At 38.5% G+C, this 17,529-nt stretch overlaps 1 protein-coding gene across 2 annotated transcripts in view; it reads right to left on the reverse strand.

The window, feature by feature from the left end:
* UTRN (utrophin) overlaps positions 1-17,529 on the reverse strand; it is a 348,379-nt gene that overhangs the window by 265,832 nt on the left and 65,018 nt on the right. For both annotated transcript variants that reach the window (XM_042895118.1, XM_042895112.1), the window contains 10 exons: positions 14,931-15,023; positions 13,456-13,533; positions 10,343-10,435; positions 9,316-9,488; positions 5,877-5,992; positions 4,643-4,806; positions 3,855-4,058; positions 2,596-2,777; positions 1,802-1,952; positions 430-549 (listed from right to left, as the gene is read on the reverse strand). In XM_042895118.1, the coding sequence (XP_042751052.1) occupies positions 430-549; positions 1,802-1,952; positions 2,596-2,777; positions 3,855-4,058; positions 4,643-4,806; positions 5,877-5,992; positions 9,316-9,488; positions 10,343-10,435; positions 13,456-13,533; positions 14,931-15,023 (1,374 nt within the window). The remainder of the gene's footprint in view (positions 1-429; positions 550-1,801; positions 1,953-2,595; positions 2,778-3,854; positions 4,059-4,642; positions 4,807-5,876; positions 5,993-9,315; positions 9,489-10,342; positions 10,436-13,455; positions 13,534-14,930; positions 15,024-17,529) is intronic.

Raw genomic sequence — 17,529 nt, forward strand, 5'->3', positions numbered from 1 at the left:
AAAAAAAAAAAAACAGGAAAATAATTCATACAGTATTTCCTAGATAAATTCTGTTCACGTGTTTATACATTTTTCCATTAAATTATAACTCTCTGACGAAAATTACCTATATGAAATGAATAATTGTACTGTGTGTTTCCCCATTTTAGTGAAACTGTTGAAAAGGTGCACCACAAAAGTGCCTGAGTCACCGGGGATGCAAGCAGCTTGACTAGTCAGGAATTTAGTCTGAAAGCCTAAATAACTTTCACAGGTTTCATGCTGAGCAAGTTTAATTATTCTTTACATTAATCTTACATTTAAAACTGTATTACTTAAAATTGCTTTCTAAGACAAACTGTCTTTAAGCACAAAAATGTTGATTAGCAATTATATGCAAATATTTTAAATGCTTGCAATTAAAAAACAAAAAAACCACTAGCACTTTACCTGCAATTGTTCCTCCAGAATAGCTGTTGCACTCTCCCCACTGCCTTCATCAACAATGACAACCATGTGCGTTAGAGAGTTTACCTTCACTTGTTCTGCCTCTAGGTCATTCTGCAAGCTCTAGAAAACACATCACTGATTACATACTGCACATATTTAGCAATACTGCTAGAAAATAATCTAAAACCCTTCTGTTAAAATACTGGAAAATAAATAAATGTTTTTGAAAGTATGCACTGTTCTTGTCTAGAAGAATTATATGACAGTTGCACTGAATTTCTATACATCTACTGCTATAGATAAGAGAATACTTAATACTTAAATACTTAATACTTACCCTTTGAATACTTAAATACTTAATACTTACCCTTTGATACTTGCTTAGCAATATATACATTTTTAAATTGAATACATACGTCAAATGGAAAAACCACTGTGAATTTAATATTTAAAATGAATTTTAATATTTAATAATTCACATTTCTCAAAACCTAAGTACCAAATACAATAGACACAAACTGATACCTAGCAACTGCAAAAAGTGTACCACTCCAATTAGTATAAAATTATCTGTGCATTTAAATCTTCATACAACTTCTGGCAGCTAAGCTTCTGGTTGAAGCCTACCTCTCAAATAACTCTGCAATATCCATACTCCTTCAAAGTACTGTAAATATCACTTTCCATCCCAGAAAATCTTAAGCTACTGTATGATCAACACGTCTCGAGCTCCACAGCCTTTGAAGACAAGAGCAAGAATGCAAGTGTGGGACAAGAAACTACACAGGCTAAGAATACTCAGCAGTTCTTGCCCTGTGAGGTATGTTCCAAGTCAGAGAGAAGGTCAAACCTCAGCACTGACTGCAAAAACCAAAGCTGCAAGCATGAAAAATATTAAAAGATCACTTTTCAAAAAACCAGTATAGCCTTTTTAGCATAGCTAAAGGCTATACTTCTATACAGAAACTTAACTGAGAACCAAACCAATTTAAAGAAGTTGTACACAGAGAGTGCTATCTATCACCTCCTTAGGATGCAACCTCTGTAATAGCAGGGAGTAGAATTCAGAGGTCATTCCCAATACGTTTGACTCCCATGTTATTTTAAGTGGCAAATCTCAAATATGCCTTAGCAACGCATGACAGTCATTAAATGTCTGTTATCTACAACGCAATTCATGCTGTCCCTTACAGCAACAATTCATCTGGAAAGGCCTCATTTCTTGCATGAAGCAAAGATAACACAGTTTCTCTTATATTTATCAGTGCTAACATATTACAGAATGTCCAGTTCCTCATCCTCATCCTTTAGAAAGCTCCTCAGCTAAGGAAACCTTCCTATCAACACTTCACATTAGAGAAGAAAGGCTTACTTTGTGTTCTTCTAGCTGTTTCTGAAGGGTCTCTAAATCATCAGCTAAAAGTTGAGATTCCATCTTCCGAATGCGTTCTTCTGTAACTGTCAGCCAGTCAGACAGCTGCTGCAACTGCTTCTTCTGTAGCTCCATCAGCATGTCATGCAGGCTACAGGGGGAAATACAGGCAGACTCATTTCAGAAACAGTCTTCCCAGGGAAACAGACTAAGTTCTACTTATGAAATGAAAAGCACACCACCATTCATAAACTAGTTAAGTACCATCAAATAATAGTGAATTATGCAATTTATACCACAGACTGTTTTGAAACTGCAATTTGCTGTTACCAGAACCACCACTGCTGAGAGCTGCAATCTGTTTCTTCCTTGATGTGTACCTCTGAGCTTGATAATGCACTGGTGGGAAAAAATTCCATTAACTGCTCTTTAACTCTGGAAATACATAAAGCTATTCACATCTGCTGTATCTTTTATTCAGGAACTTAAGGTACCGAAAATATTAAAAAACAGGTTTATGTAACTACTGCATGTAGATACCATATATTTAGTCTTGTACGCTTATGTAACAGAAGTCTTAAAATACTCTTACTTAAGAATCCAAGAAAAGTTATATCCATTTCCTCTGTTTATGTTGGAAAGTATGAAGAGGATGGGCTTCAGAATTAGCTTTTCAGTTTGTGACAAAAAAAAAAAGTATCGCACCAAGTGGATGAAAAGCAATTCCTCTGAGATGCAGTATGCAACAGAGGCCAGTCCTGCAGCTTTAGGAGAGGTTGTGAGGCATGACTCACCGGGACTGCCTGTCCATGCTCTCCACCCTGAGCTCCTCCCAGCGGGAGTTCAGCAGCAGCATTTGTTCCTGAATCTCGAACTCCTCTTCAGGTGACAGATTTCCCTGTGCCACCAGCTGGTTCCCAGCCTGCAGGACACTGCCCACACTGCTTTGGTGCGCAGTCAGTTCCATCATAAAAGCCTGGAAAACAGTACAAGGAGGCACATCACTGATCTGTGAGCTCCTAACAGGAGTCTGCATTGGTACAGTGTTTGAACAAATGCACCAAGAACTTACCAACTAACACACTATCAACACCAAATAAAACCTGAAGTGTACCATGAGCAAGTAAATTGAACTCTGAAAGTTACTGACTAAAATTCATATACTTAGTGAAAATCCAGAAGACCTCTTTCTTTTGCTCGCAGTTTTAAAAGTTCATATTGACCTGTAATTATATTTTAGATGAAGCTGTATACAGTAAGCTGACACAGTAGAAAACCAAAACATCTAACACAACACTTCAATCTTTCTGCAACATTAGAATATTTGACTTTGAACAGAACCAAAACAAAGTAGTTTAAAAAAAAAAAACAACCAAGATTCAGAAGTAAATGCATTTCTGAAAACTATGCTAATCAAGACAGAGAGACCACTGTATTAAACTGAAATGATTATCAATTTCACAGCAGATAACATTGGGCAGACCAAACTTTTCAGAAGTTGGCAGAGAAATGAGAATCAGGCTGGATTCGTTTTTGTAATACGGATACTGCAAATGAGGCACGAGAACATGTTGCCCAGAGAAGCTGTGAATGCTCCATCCCTGAAGCCCAGGTTATATGAGGCTCTAGGCAACCTTGTTTAGTAGAAGGCAACCCTGACAATGGCAGAGGTGTTGGATCCAGATAGTCTTCAAGTTCTCTTTCAACCTAAATAATTCTATGACTACAACACCAGTGAGCCAGAAAGCCAGCTAAAAAAAAGTTTCAAAACCTGCTATACTGTTTCTCCTAGGAAGATCTATTTTACTGCCAAATGAACAATTATTTGTCCATTAAAAAAAAAAAAAAAAAGTTACAGGTGCTTTTAACTTACCAAGACAAAAGAAACAGACTAGCAGTATTTTGATAAGAACCAAAAAACAGAAGTTTTGCAGCCCTTGCACATACACATACACACACACACACACACACACACACACAAAATACAAAAAACAAACAAACAAACCAAAAAAACTAAAACCACGAAATAACTTCAGAAAAGCTTACTGCTTACTTCATGGGTGGCAAATTGCTCTTTGACTTCTTCAACATCACCAGATATTTCTTCCTGCTCCCGAAATGCATCCTCAGCTGACAGCAACCACGTGAGAACTTCTTCCAGAGCAACTTGGTAGCTATCCAAGTCCATATCCACCTCTGTCACTGTGCTGGGGGTCTCTGCTCTAGAACTGCTCTGCTCCTCTTCAGGTGCTACAGCCTAAGCAGCCAAGAGAAAAGTGACATCTTCAAAAAACTGAAAAGATGCTTTAAAAATGATACTAAGAACAACTACCATCCCTTTTAATCCTTGTTAAAATTTTAAAACTTTTAGGTACATTCCTAATGAGAGGGGCCAACAGTTACAGTTACTAACAAACTTCCATTTTAAAATAAAGGATCTGGATAGAAAACTTTAATTTTACTAATTTAACAGGGCAGTGGACCTCCCACAGAAATAAATACCCACCAAACCCCACCACCACTAGCAGCCCTGTTGCTAACTCTGTTGCAGACTTCAGGTTACTCTCTCCAACTTCACAAGATAAATAAGGAATATAAATCAAACAGATAAAACACACAATGTAGATGTAACTTTCTACCTCTGTGAAAAGGAACATACACATGATTCAAAAAAGGAAAAGGAAGATAAAGTCGATGAAGGCAATCAAAAAGATGGTATGATTTTTCATATTTTCCCAATTATGTTGATAAGATAGAAAGCATGTTCCAGGGAACTGACAAGCCTGAAGATCAGCTAGAATTACAACTCAAGACTCAGCCAGGCTTCAATAACAAACATACTTGCTTCAAGCCGAATTCTCCATCTTCACACTCCTGCTTGAATCTCCTTGGGAGGGTCTCCACTTCCCTAATGTCTTCCATGGTGACTTCCTTAGGAAGGACCTCAAATAAAGATGTTAAATACATGATAATAGACTTTTTGTCTGGAAGTGGTACAGCAACATCTGCATTAAAACAAAAAAAAAAAAAAAAAAAAGGGAAGAGGGATTAATAAAGAAACTGCTTTTCTAAATCATCACACAGAATACAGTTAAGACAGTAATATTTCACATACAGAGTAAACCACATGTTCCCCTGTTAATTACCCTTAGTAAGCTTTTGTCTAAAAGACCAGGTGTTTACACATGTGGAAAGCATGAAGTACGAAGAAAAAAAATAGTACAAAAATAATTTTCTACCATACACTAAAAGGCATGACTTTTTTGAAGAGCCCAAACCTGTAGTTATTGAGGAATAAAAATGGTTTTGGAGACATTCTTGAGCATTTCCCAAGAAGAAATGCAGTTCAGGAACAAAATCCCTCAAAAAGACACTTCTACTTGAGTTCTATCCTCACTTTCAGCACAGGTCAGTTCATTTGTTTACTCTTCATCTAGAAAAGAGTTTCACAGACTCTGGTTCACATTTACATGGGGTTATGAGTTCTACTAATTCAGCTTACTTTTAAAAATAAAAAGTAAATAAAAAGGTGATGGTGTTTCAATCTATAAAGTTTGAGAATTTGTCATATAGAATGGATCTTCAGAGATTCACTTCAGAGTGACAGCTCAGGGTTTTAAGAAAGGGCCATACAAGTTTCCTGATGAGCATTCACAGTAAGTATTCACAGCATTGACAGATACTATTACATACAGTGCTTATAACAAAGAATAAAAGATCAGAAACTCTTAAGCTATTCCATTCTACAAAGTGCTCTAGTTCATCAGAAAAGTATGTTTGCAATAGAACCCCTCCCTAAAATAAAAGTTGGTACATGTTTTTGTTTATGTTCATGTATGCTGTCTCTGAAGGGTAAGCCATTCTGAACCTTGACATTCAAAGAAGCTGAAACACACATACGCAAGCATACTCTTACCCTACAATTTACATACTTTTAACTTCAAATTTAAGGGACCGAAACAAAATACCACTGCACAAAATTGCTGAAATTTGTAGCAATAAATGTCTATATAAGCGTTTTCTTGAAGAAGAGCTCAAAAAGCTGCAAATCTCAAGTAGAATAACTATCTTGCACCTTCAGGATCCAACAGTTTCTCAATTCCCAGGTGGTTTTTGGCTATGCTGAAAGCATGTTCCAGTCTCTCAACTGGAGACATCATTGTAACTTTATCCCAGCTGAAGAACTCAGGTCTGAAAGTAAAAGACAAAACAGAAAATAGAACAGTGAATTTAATTTAAATTTAAAATTCCGAATGGTATGTGTCTTTAAGTTATGGATGTCAAGATAGCTACAGAAGTAATATAAACTTGAACATACATACAAAATACAAATTTCAGTGTACATTCACAAACACAGAAGTACAAAAATATCCTTGGTGACACACTGGCAATCACAAACAGATAAATGACCACATGTCCTCATCACCATCCACATTTCATTCCTATATATACTAATTAAATGCAACTATAGGTTAAGTGCTAATAACAAGAAAATTAGTAAATTCTGTGTTTCAAATTTCTTCTGTAACCAGTTTTCTTCAATTCTTTCTTTTTACAGTGTTATTCCCACTATAGGATTTTTGCATCAGGCCATGCTATGTGATTACTCTATTTCTAGAGAGCCTCACTCCAAACTTGTGATGTAGCTCAGTGACCAGCCGAGGTCATCACAGCCAGGAGCAGGAGTCTCCACACCTGCTAACCTACCACACCATGCCACTTTTATCCATGCTTAAAAAAAAATAATCTGAAGCATTCATGAGTCACATTGTGAGCAGACAGATTTACAGCACCAGCAGCCCAGCACCCTTCACTTTCCATTAGCATTAACCAAACCAAATCTCCAGCCCAGTTGCATACCCAAAAGCATACCAGCAGATCTAAGTGGTAAAGAGCAGAGTATGGAATAAGAAAAAGAATCAGCAAAGAGGGCCCCCTCCCACTATTATCTATACCCACAGGGCATAATCAGCCTAGTGCTGCAGCAACACAGCCATAAAGCTACAAACCATTAAAATACTTTACATTCCTCTGTATAGTGGCGTCTCATCAAAATACTGCTATTGATTCTGCATTCCACAGAAAACTGGGGAGGAAAAGCTGGGCTTGACTTCAGTTTTTTTAATTCTTATTTCAGTTATAAATTGACCTGAGAGTATTCTTTTAACATGTGCTGAATCATCACACTTAGTGAAATAGGAAGGCAGTAAACCAACAGGGTCTGTGGAGCAAAAAGCCAGAACAAAAGCTGGGGCAGGGGGGCAATGTAAAGATCCCAATACATGTGTATGGAATACTGTACTTCAATGCAAGAAGCAAAAGACAGCTGCACAGATTCACAAAGTTTCGTAAGAGACTTTTACACTGAAAAACGTTTTGCAGTAAACGGATTGGATACACACTAACCCTCCTACTGACACAGTAACACAAATTCTAATAGAATGCAACCTAGGTACTGACCTAGGAGCAAAAAAAACTGTACCAAAGAGCAGAATTCAATTCAAAAAAGAACTTCGCTATTATTAGGAAATGAAAGAGACTAACACAATAAAATGTTTTATGTCCTATTACCTCATATAACTTAAGTACTGCAAGTGTTATAAAGTTATTAAATATTACAACCAAGAGGTAAAACTATAAGCGATTGTTCATAGACAATAAAGAGAAAAGTGAGCTACTAAAGCTCTTAATAGGAACCACAAAAACTCCCCTATAATATGTGTCTGAGGACAAAACTAAATAAAAAACATGATACTGAAAGTATTCCTTAGGCATGGAGGCAATACTGATCCAGGTAAGCTAAACAGCTTTGTTGTCCTACCAATTCTGCAACACCCCTCAATCCCTTTGTTCCCTGCAAGGGTCTTTTACAGGTTCTCTCTTTCAAAGGCTGCTTAGATTTAAAGCCAGCTCAAGAGTTCTGAGAAGTGTGAGGAAAATGGTGTTCCACTGAAAGATTGCAGGTGTTAAGAATTCTGAGCTTGCCAGGTTCCCAGATGAGGGACTAAAAGGCTCAGAGAGAACAGCAGAGAGACAGCTAACTATGCGAAGTTTTCCAAAGCCAGAGGAAAGCACAGTCATGCAAAGGTTTCATCAGGGGCTTTTGCTACATAGCAGTACTTTGGAAAGAGCAGAGCTCACATACTTCAGAACTGAGAAAGCCCAAACAGAGAGTCACAGTGCATAAGGTCCACTAACAGCCTAAAGCTGATTTTACTACCTCTGTCCTTCTCAGTATTCATTCTTAGGAACACGAGTTTCACCTGTGTCTAAAGCTGGTGCTCTAACACAAAGCTTTATGTTCACTGGCAGAGCTATGCCTCTACAGACAATTACACTGACAAGAAAACCACCTGTAAAGATCACACGTTGTTAACACTTCTGACAGTGTAAGCTCCAGAGACTTCCATTAGTATTTCTCTGCCTTTTCCAAAAAAAGCACTTCCAAACTTTCAGAAGGCTTCAGAATGGGTATCTGCTCCCCATATATGCATGCAGGCTGAACACCAGCAAGCTCCTGAAGACACACAGGTAACATCAGACCACACCCAGGCTGAAAGCAGCAAGCCTGTGATAGCTCAGCACAGGCTGAAGATCAGAGAACAGCAGGCTCAAAGCAGGCTTTGTGAACACTTTACCAACACCCAGAATATTTATATGCAGCACGTATGAACTGTTTGCTATGACAGCTACCTGGTGGCTAAGAGGTAATATCATCATGCCATTATCACACTGAAGTAGTTACTTATGGTAAAGAACAGTCAACCCATGCAAAAGAAAACTGCCTTCATTAAGTTGCCCAGAAGCAGACAGATCAGACACAAAGGTATGCGAGCATTGTAGGAGTCTGTAAAATGAAGATTTCTATAGGCTCCCAAAATCAGAAAGAACACAAGCTGTTTTAACACCATTCATTATAAAATACAAAGAAAAACTACTCTATTCCCCTTTCATTCTGCTACTCAACAAAAAATGCAAAAAGTTGCCCTCCTGAAAGTGCTGAATAGAGTCTTTCAAGTAATGTATAATAAAAACCTAAAAAGAGCCACAAAGCCCATCTTTCTCATTCCTTCATTTTGAAGTTTCTCTACTTTCCTACTGAAGTGATATGGCAAACTGAAGGAGGAGTTTTTTCCCATTGCATGTGAGGGAAGATAAAATGAAGAAAGTGCAAGGAGAAGCAACGTAACTGATACAGATCAGTCAATATAGATATCCATTCAGCACACTCTCTGTATAGTACACACCTCCATAGGATGTAAATCCTGTTAGTGAGTGTGCATGCAAGAATTCTGAGAGTTGCACTGCTGCCTTGGCTTTGTTTTTGGCAAGGGTCCAGCAATATCTATGCATTGTCATTGTTACTACAACAAAAATGAACTACTGAAACAGGCTAGAAGCCTACAAACTCAAGCTCAAGCACAAAAACACATAAAAAAAAAAAATAAAAAAAAAAATAAAAACACCAAAACCCCACAGCTTACTTCAATAGGTAAAAGAACTGTGTCACTTACTTGTGTCTGTGGATGACAGCATTAAAAGCAAGTCCATCTGCCCAGCTCGTTGTGAAGTTCAAAACATTGACTTGACTGTAAGGTCTTGAGGACTGCCGAACCCAGCTCAACAGGATTTTCTCACTGTTGGTCTGTTGCAAATCTGACATGATATTCTTCATGACATCCTTCACCTGCAAGACAGCAGCATCTTACAGACACATTCTCCGCTTCTCCTGCTTACAAATCTTTTGAACGAAGCTAATTTAGAAACCAGGAAAGCTTCTTTTCTGTGAAAAGCTTTGAGTCAAGCTTTAACTCTTTATATGAAAGGCAGGAATAGGAGCCTTCAGGACATCTTTATTCTCAACTGATTACAAGTACCAATAAAGCACGATGTAATAAATGACAAGTTACAGCCCTTCCCCGCTCCTCAGTGCCACCAGCACACTCGAGGGGGTATAATGTTTCTTACTGCCTTGCACTGGGGTGCCATTAGTAAACCAACCCCAAAATATACAACTTTGCAGAGGCTTTTGGCCAGAACAGGATAACTGTTCAGCCAACACAGGAAGTGTGCTGTTTGATGTGCTATGCACAAGCATCCGCTGAACTCCCTCCAAGTGAATCCAGTGATCCTCTCAGGTATGTGGATAAACTGGGAGTAATTCAATCTACGACACTGAGAAACAAACCTCCAGAGCTGCATAAAAGATGCAAGCCCAACAAACCTACCAAGATAGCAGAAAAACATCTGCAAACGTAAGTGCTTAAATCTTCAGGAAGAAATACAAGCAATGTTTTAGCATTTAACAGCCCCAGGAACTGAGTGAGTACAACGGAGCACATATAATACACACCACAGGAGGCAGCCAACAGACAGAGGTCAGAAACCAAACACTGGCCTGTCCTTATTTACCAGCCCAGAATAGAAACGTTTGTTGTTTTTTTTTTTTACACTGCAAAAACTCCAGAAAGGTTTGTGAGAATCCCAGATTAGATGTACATGATTCCTGGGAAGGAAGAGATCTCATTACATTTTCCTCACCTGCCAATGCAAGATAATGCTCCAGAGCAGCCCCAGTGTCAGCTTGTGATTTCCATCAACGATGTCAGTTCCCCCAATATTCACCAACTCCACCTGGAAAGATCAGATCAACTCTATCAAACAACATTGTCAAAGGTTAAAGTTTTGTATGAATGAGCATCCAAATAGGACAAGTTTACACAAGGAGATGAAAAACTCAAAAAAAAATAAGATGTTCAAGTTTTCTATACACTTCGGACATTCCAACTGAGAACATCATAAAAAAAAGTGTGGAGAAAGGAGACTACTTCAGTATACAAGAGAATACAGGAGGCTACCCACTCCATCATTAAGTATTCAGCACTCAGGAGAAGATGAGCTTAGAGCACCCTACCAGACACTCACTGTTACTTCACAGTCTGAATAGAGGCTACTCCTCTCCATTCAGTCAATGAAAAGAAGCATCAACCTCCATCTTTTGGAGGAACCTAACAGCACATAGCATTATTCACCACCATGGCCTATGGAAACAGCTAGTAACAGATCTCTTTGGCAGAGGAAACAAGCACCTCCATACAGCAGATGCTAAAATACGTTCCCATACAGTGCAGAGTACGGGGATTCATTCTCACAAATAATCTGAGCCATATTCCAGTTCCACGGACAAGTAACACTGTATTGCAACTATGTAGTGAAGCTTTTCTCTCCCGTTCTCATCCTGGCTCCAGAACAAAGTTGTGCTATCCAGTTCCAAGTTTACACTACCCCTAAGAGCTGTATCTGGGAACAGCACTGTTCATATCGACAAAACCCACACCAAGGAGCTGGTTAGCTGTTCAACAACGTGAACAATCAGAGGACAGTGACTGAGCCCACCCTCTGGCTGTCAGTGGATTTAGCCTAGAATGATATAATAGGCAAAAACAATGCAAAGTTTCATTTTATGTTATAAGACATTCCTAGTATGCATGAATATAATGGTTTTCTGTGAATATTTTTCCTCTTATCAAACAATCTTCAAACAAACTGCCTCATTCTTTAGGCTGAATAGCTTGACTTCTGCAAAATGTATTTGTAACCTCATGGCTTTCAGATACCATCTACGCAATTTTCAGTTCCACATAGGTGTCCCAATTAGTGAAATCAAACCCAAACTTTGCTGTCGAGATTAGCATGGAACCAACCACAAATTATGCTTCAAAGTTCTTGGATTTGTGGATTGACCTCCCCCAGTTTTTATAGCAGTTGGAATGGAATTTTAATGCACACCTCTTCATAAATACTGAGGATACACTTTCTTGAGGCAACTGTAAATTGAACAGGCAAAAACACACTGAAAGTGCTGTCAGTGCCCACCATTAAACAATTCGGTCTTGAGCACTGTAGAACACAAGGAGCAGAAAGACCAAAGGAGAAGGACACAAAAATAAAACACTTATATGAGAAAAGCCTTTTTCACCTCAACAGAAGAGAAACATTCCTGAGAATGGGTAACAAAAAAAAAAATTTTTTTTTTAAATCACAGGCATAATTACTGTTAGTACTGTAAGTACTGTATTCCCCCTGCAATCTACACCATACATAAAAGAATCCATATGCCCACTTTTTTATTAAACCAATGTTTTTCAGCACACAGCCAGCAATTCACTGAATGGTTAATGCACAGCTAAGACTTGAGCAAAGTCAACCAATAAAAGAATGCTGCCAGTAGATTTCTAATACTGCTGAAAATAGATGGATATTGGCTTTATATAATGATTTGGGTTTTTTTCTTTTGTTTGCTTTGAAATAATAAAATGGTCCATAAGTCAAAAAAAGTTTAAGTTCATTACATAAAGTCACTCAGCTCATCAGATGCATGAAGTCCCATCGTCATTTGAACACCTACATCTTGTAGTCTTGCCTGTTCCTTGCAATGTGGATTTTTAAAATTTTGTTAAGTTGTTTTCAAAGTTATGAATACTGTGCAGGCCACAAACTCTCAGGTCACAGAAAGCAACTGCTTCTTGGCTTTCCCTTCATCTTAAACACAAACACTTTCTAATGAAGGTAAACAGTAGGTATAAATCATACCTGACCTCAGTAACTTTCAGCTAACTAACACCATCTGTTTATTTCCAGAAACACTAGCCTATAGAAGAACTAATTAATTACTGTAACTCAATATCATTTCATTTATTATATTCATAAATTAAATTAATTTCAAGCCGGAAAGACTTATTACTTATCCTTAGGAAAAAAAAATGATCAATATTTACAGTACCTCAAAGAAGGAAAACAAACAACCCACCATTAAACTTTGACTGCTTCCTAGAAATATGACACTGGTTTACAAATGTGGAAGGGAAATTGCAGTATTATATAGCACATTCATGTTATTCTTCAATCAGCAGTTTACATAACTATGCCCATGTCTTTTTCATTAGATGTACTTCTTTGCCAGAATGCTGTTATTAAACTGTATCAGTGCCTTGATATTCACAAATAGAAATTCTAATTATAGACAACTATGCTTATCAGGAGTTGTTGTCTGGGGAAAAATAAAATGACTTTGCTACAGCATTACTAGTTTCTAGACAGTAAGAACAAAAATTAAAATAAAAGAAACAGTTGTTATTCCCATTTTTCTTAAAGGTGAGTGGCTGGAGTTTTCTGTTTGCTTTTCCTGATCAATTAGCAGAGCTAAGTCAGGAACGCTCAGGAAAGATTTGACAGCTGCCACTGGAAAGATCTTCATGCATTTTGAGAGCAGAACATGAAAACAGAGACACAGCACTTGTCATAACCTCAGAGACTGTTGTACAAGTCATGCACCTTCACTGGAAATTAGCTATTTGTCCTGATGTGCTCATGGTCTATGCATAACAGGGCTTCAAGTCAGCTTTGTTTTCAAAGCTGAACACAACTTAGTAATTCTAACAGAACTTAGTTATACTAGGATTAGATTTGCATTTTAAGATTTCAAAACGTTGACAGACACTGAAATAACACTGGATGAAGAAAACTGAGAACAATTTACCTGCTGAATTCTCACTTTAAGTGCTACAATCTTTATTCTATGCATTACAAACACATTAACAACCAAGAATAAATTTAAAAGCATATCAAAAAGAGATGTGGAAAAGCATGCTTACGTTGTTTTGATGCAAGACTTGCAGTACTCGGTTGACATTATTTAGGGCATGTACTCTTGTGGAACCTCGTTCTTTAGGCTGAAAAAGATTGACAATGTTTGTATCAGAATAAATTTAGCTGGTCAAAGCAAAATAAGTGAGTGAGCAACAGAAAAACTTGTCTTTCTTTTCTCGTGATTTTTTTTTTTTTAAAATAGAAAAAGAAAGTTCAACCACAATACTTCCAAAATAAACATCAAGATGAAAACTGGTCAGAACAAAATTCCTCCATCTAAGGTACAGGACAGGCCTTCGATTTTAAGCATGTTTCACTTCATCTTAGGCTGGAATTTTTATTTCCAGCATCTGCAAAATTATGTACTGGCAGTACAACAGCAAAATGGGAGTTCCGAAGGAAAATTTGAGGGTTTTGAATGTTTGCCAGAGTAGTTGGAATTTTTTTGCTCCCAAGAGTTAACAAGCAGCAATTCATTTTTCTGGCAGCAAAACTCTGCTAAATCTTCGAGTACTGGAAAGAAGTTACACTTTCCGACCTTTTCTTCCCTTAAAAATTAGGAGGAAAAAAAATACCGCAACTTCTGACAGTTCTGACAGTCTGGAGTCTGCCACTCCATTTGTTTTTAATCACCACAATTCAATTCCTGCAGTAGAACATCATCAAACTGCAAGAGTGTGAAGCTGAACTTGGAACACAGTAATCAACTGAATTAGACACCAAGAAATTCTTGTTGTCTTCAACAGACTTCAAATCAGACCCCGAATCATTGTAAGTACTTACTAGTGAAATGCATGTGTTCAGAAAAATAAAGCAAGCTGGAAAGGTAAAATTTTAAATGCCTAAAGATTTCCTGTTAAGAGCAATAAATCAACTTGAGATTTCTACAAAAAGTTCTATCAAGAGGTTAGTCCCATGTGGTGGCACAGATTTCACCTCATCTATCTGACCGAAAATGCATCAGTGTTAGCAGGCTGAGTCTCAGCCCCACGAGCATATTCTCAAATCTAAACAAAACTTGTTTAATTTTTCAGCCTTTTCAAACCCTTCAGATCACAAAAGATTTTTCCAATGGAAATGCACGTTTTTGTTTTGCCTACTAAATGTTACCTTTCTTTTTTTCGTCTTTAAGGGACCCTTCACAAACATATCAGAAGTAGTTCACTCTTCTGAATCATCCAGAAAGAAACCTTTAAAGACCTCTATTAAGAATATATACTGTGTGAACAACACCACTGACTTTACCTGCTTTGCTAAACATCCTGTTAACCCTCAAATGCAATAGTTACATAAATGGTTTCAACTTGACTCTATGTAATATATCAGTAGAATTCTGTGGAAATTCACTGGAACTGTAGACAGCAAATAAGACTATACTCTATACTATACTATACTAAACACTTATTAAAAAAAAAAAAAAAATCACATGACAGCTTGTTTGTTTTCAACATGAATACACACTCATGTACATTTCTCTTACCAGAGGTTTCCCTGTCAGACCTTCCAAAAGGTCCAAAAGCTTCCTTCCATCTTTCAGATCTGTGAACATGTCCTTGACTGGGGGTGTCCCACTCTGTGGAACGAACAAACAAACAAACATGGCAATAAAAATAGCGTTTAAGCAGTACACTCCTGAAAAGGACACTTTCTCCTTTTTATGCACTTCTTCATTACTGAATGTAGTAGATAAAAATCAAGGAATTATGACAGTGATCAGGAAGATATCCTTCTTTTCTGCCCTGTATTTTTCCATCAGCAGCTTAATACTGAGAATGAACATGTCCTGGCCAACACTGGGCAGATGCAAGAATGGCAAAAGACAAAACCTGGCACATTTGAGGAATTATTTGTGAAAGAATGCTATGGTCTAATCTAGTGGAAGAAGTAACTGGGGCTTTTCAGAAAGAATCCATTGGGACAAATTCTCTCAGAGTGAGGGGGGATTAAGACAGCTGCTGACTGTGCTGTCAAGTAAGAGCATTTTCTTTTTAATACTCATTTGCTGGCTGCCAGATCAGTTAAGCTGTCCTCTTGAAAAGTTGATTTGAAAAGAATTATATTTTCTTTAAGAAAACCCTAAAACTCTAATATTGCCTTTTTTCTATTGCTTTGTTTTGTAACATTGCCCTTCAGAAAGAAGGCTGTCAAAGGTCCATCTGACATGAATTAGCTGATACAGGTCTTCTGTACCTTCACGCTCCTCCTCCTGCGTCAATGTCCACTAGTAACTTAAAAAATAACAAAAAAGCTACTCAATCCAATTTTCTGACAAAATATCTGTTTCCCTCAAGATCTAATTAGAGGTTTCCTTAAATGTTGAGTTTTACCAGGTTTGATACTACTAGAACTATGCATACAAAATCAGAGTTAAGTAGCTGGGGAGCCACATTTCAGTTTTCAGAAACACATCTCACTCACAGAATCACAGAATCACCCGGGTTGGAAGGGACCCCAAGGATCATGTAGTTCCAATCCCCCTGCCTAGCAGGGCCACCAAACATACACATTCAGATCAGGTTGCCCAGGACCCCGTCCAACCTGGCCTTAAACACGTCCAAGGACGGGGCATCCACAACCTCCCTGGGCAGCCCGTTCCAGGGCCTAACCACTCTCCTAGTAAAGAACTTCCCCCTAACATCCAACCTAAATCTTCCCTCCTTCAACTTAAAACCATTTCCCCTAGTCCTGCTGTTGTCAGCCCTTTTGAAGAGTTTACTCCCCTCCTGGGTGTAGGTTCCCTTCAGGTATTGATGGGCTGCAATGAGGTCACCCCGCAGCCTTCTCTTCTCCAGGCTGAACAAGCCCAACTCCCTCAGCCTGTCCTCATAGGGGAGGTGCTCCAGCCCCCTGATCACCTTAGTCACATTCATTCAGTTTCAGCCAACTGAACTAACTACAGAAAGGACAATCATATAAGTAAGGCAACTTAGTTAAAATACACAGACATCAGCCTGTTTCTAATGGTAAATTAGATCCAAAATGTTTTTTTCTGACAAATTTATTTTCTAATTACTTTTACAAGTCTTGCTTGAAAGTGTGCGTATTACACATTCACACATACTTAGGTAAAGGATGTGGAAAGATACACAGCTGGTAGACTAACACCCAATAGAAGCATTCACTAAATCCCAGCATATGGTAATGTTTTGTCATCACATACTGCCACTGCCTAAGCTCAGCCACACACATTCTAGGGCACAAAGCTTTCACCCCAGTGCATGCGCTTCTCAGATGCTTCAGATGTTTTGCTACTCACAGCATCTAGACTAAACCTTTAAAGCATGCTGGAGCTGCAGGACAGGAAACCTCTTGTACAGTTTGTGGCATGTAATGGGAGGAGGTGATTCACAGGGGAAATACAGAGAAATAAATCTGATTTAGATCTGGTTTGCATCACCATACAGGAGATACTGTTGGTAGGGGGATGGAGAAATTGTTCACTTGTACAGGAGGGTAGATAGCAGGAGCTAGCAGAGGTCTGGCTGGATGTAATACCACTCAAACACTGTCGTGATAGCAGATGCACATAAGTCATAAAGTGGTTGTGCGCAGCCTATCACGAGCAGGCAGTGTAAAAGCACAGCACACACAATCACAGAGGAATTCAGACAGGTTCCACTGCATATGCCTAGGGATTTCCTCCCGTTGGCAACAAGTTATCTGACCAACTGCTAGTGAGCTGCCCACCAACATGAAGCCACCACAGCACACGGAGAGCTGCAGTGCCCTGTGCAAGCAGCACTGCCTCAGTCACGCTGTGGTGGAGAACGCAGCCACAGGACAGCTCGTGCTGGTGTGCTGCAGCCAACAGAGCTCAGGCAGAAGGGGCAGGCAGAAGTCACCTCCCATACTGCACGTAAGGCCTCAGCTCTTCCCACACCCACACATCTAATCTACAGAAAGAGATCTGGCCTCCTGGAAAAAGTCTATGTGCAGATATTCACAGACACACACACACATAAATACACATTTGAGTAAGATAAAAAAGCATCTTGCAGAGTCCACAGTATGCTAAGCCAATCTAAATTTTACCTTTTCAAAACTGACAGTATTTTATCCACTTTCTACTTCAAGATGAC

Source organism: Lagopus leucura, unplaced genomic scaffold (assembly GCF_019238085.1).
Source record: "Lagopus leucura isolate 7727_CA_CO unplaced genomic scaffold, USGS_WTPT01 Super-Scaffold_73, whole genome shotgun sequence".
NCBI classification, from domain to species: domain Eukaryota; kingdom Metazoa; phylum Chordata; class Aves; order Galliformes; family Phasianidae; genus Lagopus; species Lagopus leucura.